Source organism: Myotis brandtii, unplaced genomic scaffold, assembly GCF_000412655.1.
Source record: "Myotis brandtii unplaced genomic scaffold, ASM41265v1 scaffold940, whole genome shotgun sequence".
NCBI lineage: Eukaryota > Metazoa > Chordata > Mammalia > Chiroptera > Vespertilionidae > Myotis > Myotis brandtii.
In genome coordinates, this window is record NW_005371877.1 from 603,439 (window position 1) to 604,003 (window position 565).

At 70.4% G+C, this 565-nt stretch overlaps 1 protein-coding gene across 1 annotated transcript in view; it reads left to right on the plus strand.

The window, feature by feature from the left end:
* The first annotated feature begins 412 nt into the window (after positions 1–412).
* TH (tyrosine hydroxylase) overlaps positions 413–565 on the plus strand; it is a 10,477-nt gene continuing 10,324 nt past the window's right edge. The window contains exon 1 of the mRNA XM_014533101.1: positions 413–508. Coding sequence (XP_014388587.1) covers positions 413–508 — 96 coding nt within the window. The remainder of the gene's footprint in view (positions 509–565) is intronic.

Genomic DNA, 565 nt, shown 5'->3' on the forward strand with positions numbered 1-565 from the left:
GCGCCCTGAAGGCCTTTGAGGTGAGGGCGGAGGGGGCCCACGCGGGCACCTGGGGGCCGGTGTGAGCGGGACTCAGGAGCTGCCCAGGCCACAAAGGGCACAAGGGGAGAGGGTGTGGGGAACGTTGGGGGACCCCACAGCCCCCGTCACACCTCAGGTTCTTGGGCTCCCCATGAGGCCGCCAAGCCCTGGCGCCCCCAACCACTGCCCACGCCCGCCACCCTGCACGTGTGGACGAGTGGACGTGACTCCCAGCAGTTGGGGGTCAGGGTCCCCCCACCCCCACCTGCCCCTGATGTGGCAGCTGGCTGCGTCGGCTGCTCTGGCCGCACCAGGTCGGGTGGACAGGAGACAGGCCCCCGGCACAGGCGCCCAAATGACATTACAGCCAGACCGCCGTCCAGCTCCCGAGATGGCTGTGGCCGGAGGGCCCTGGACACCCAGCGCCCTGGTTGCCAGGCAACAGAAGCTGGCGGTGGCAGACCCTCCTGCCAGCCCTGGGCTCGGTGTCAGCCATCAGGGAGCGGGACGTTCTGACAGCGCGGCCAGCCCGAGGGAAGTCAGG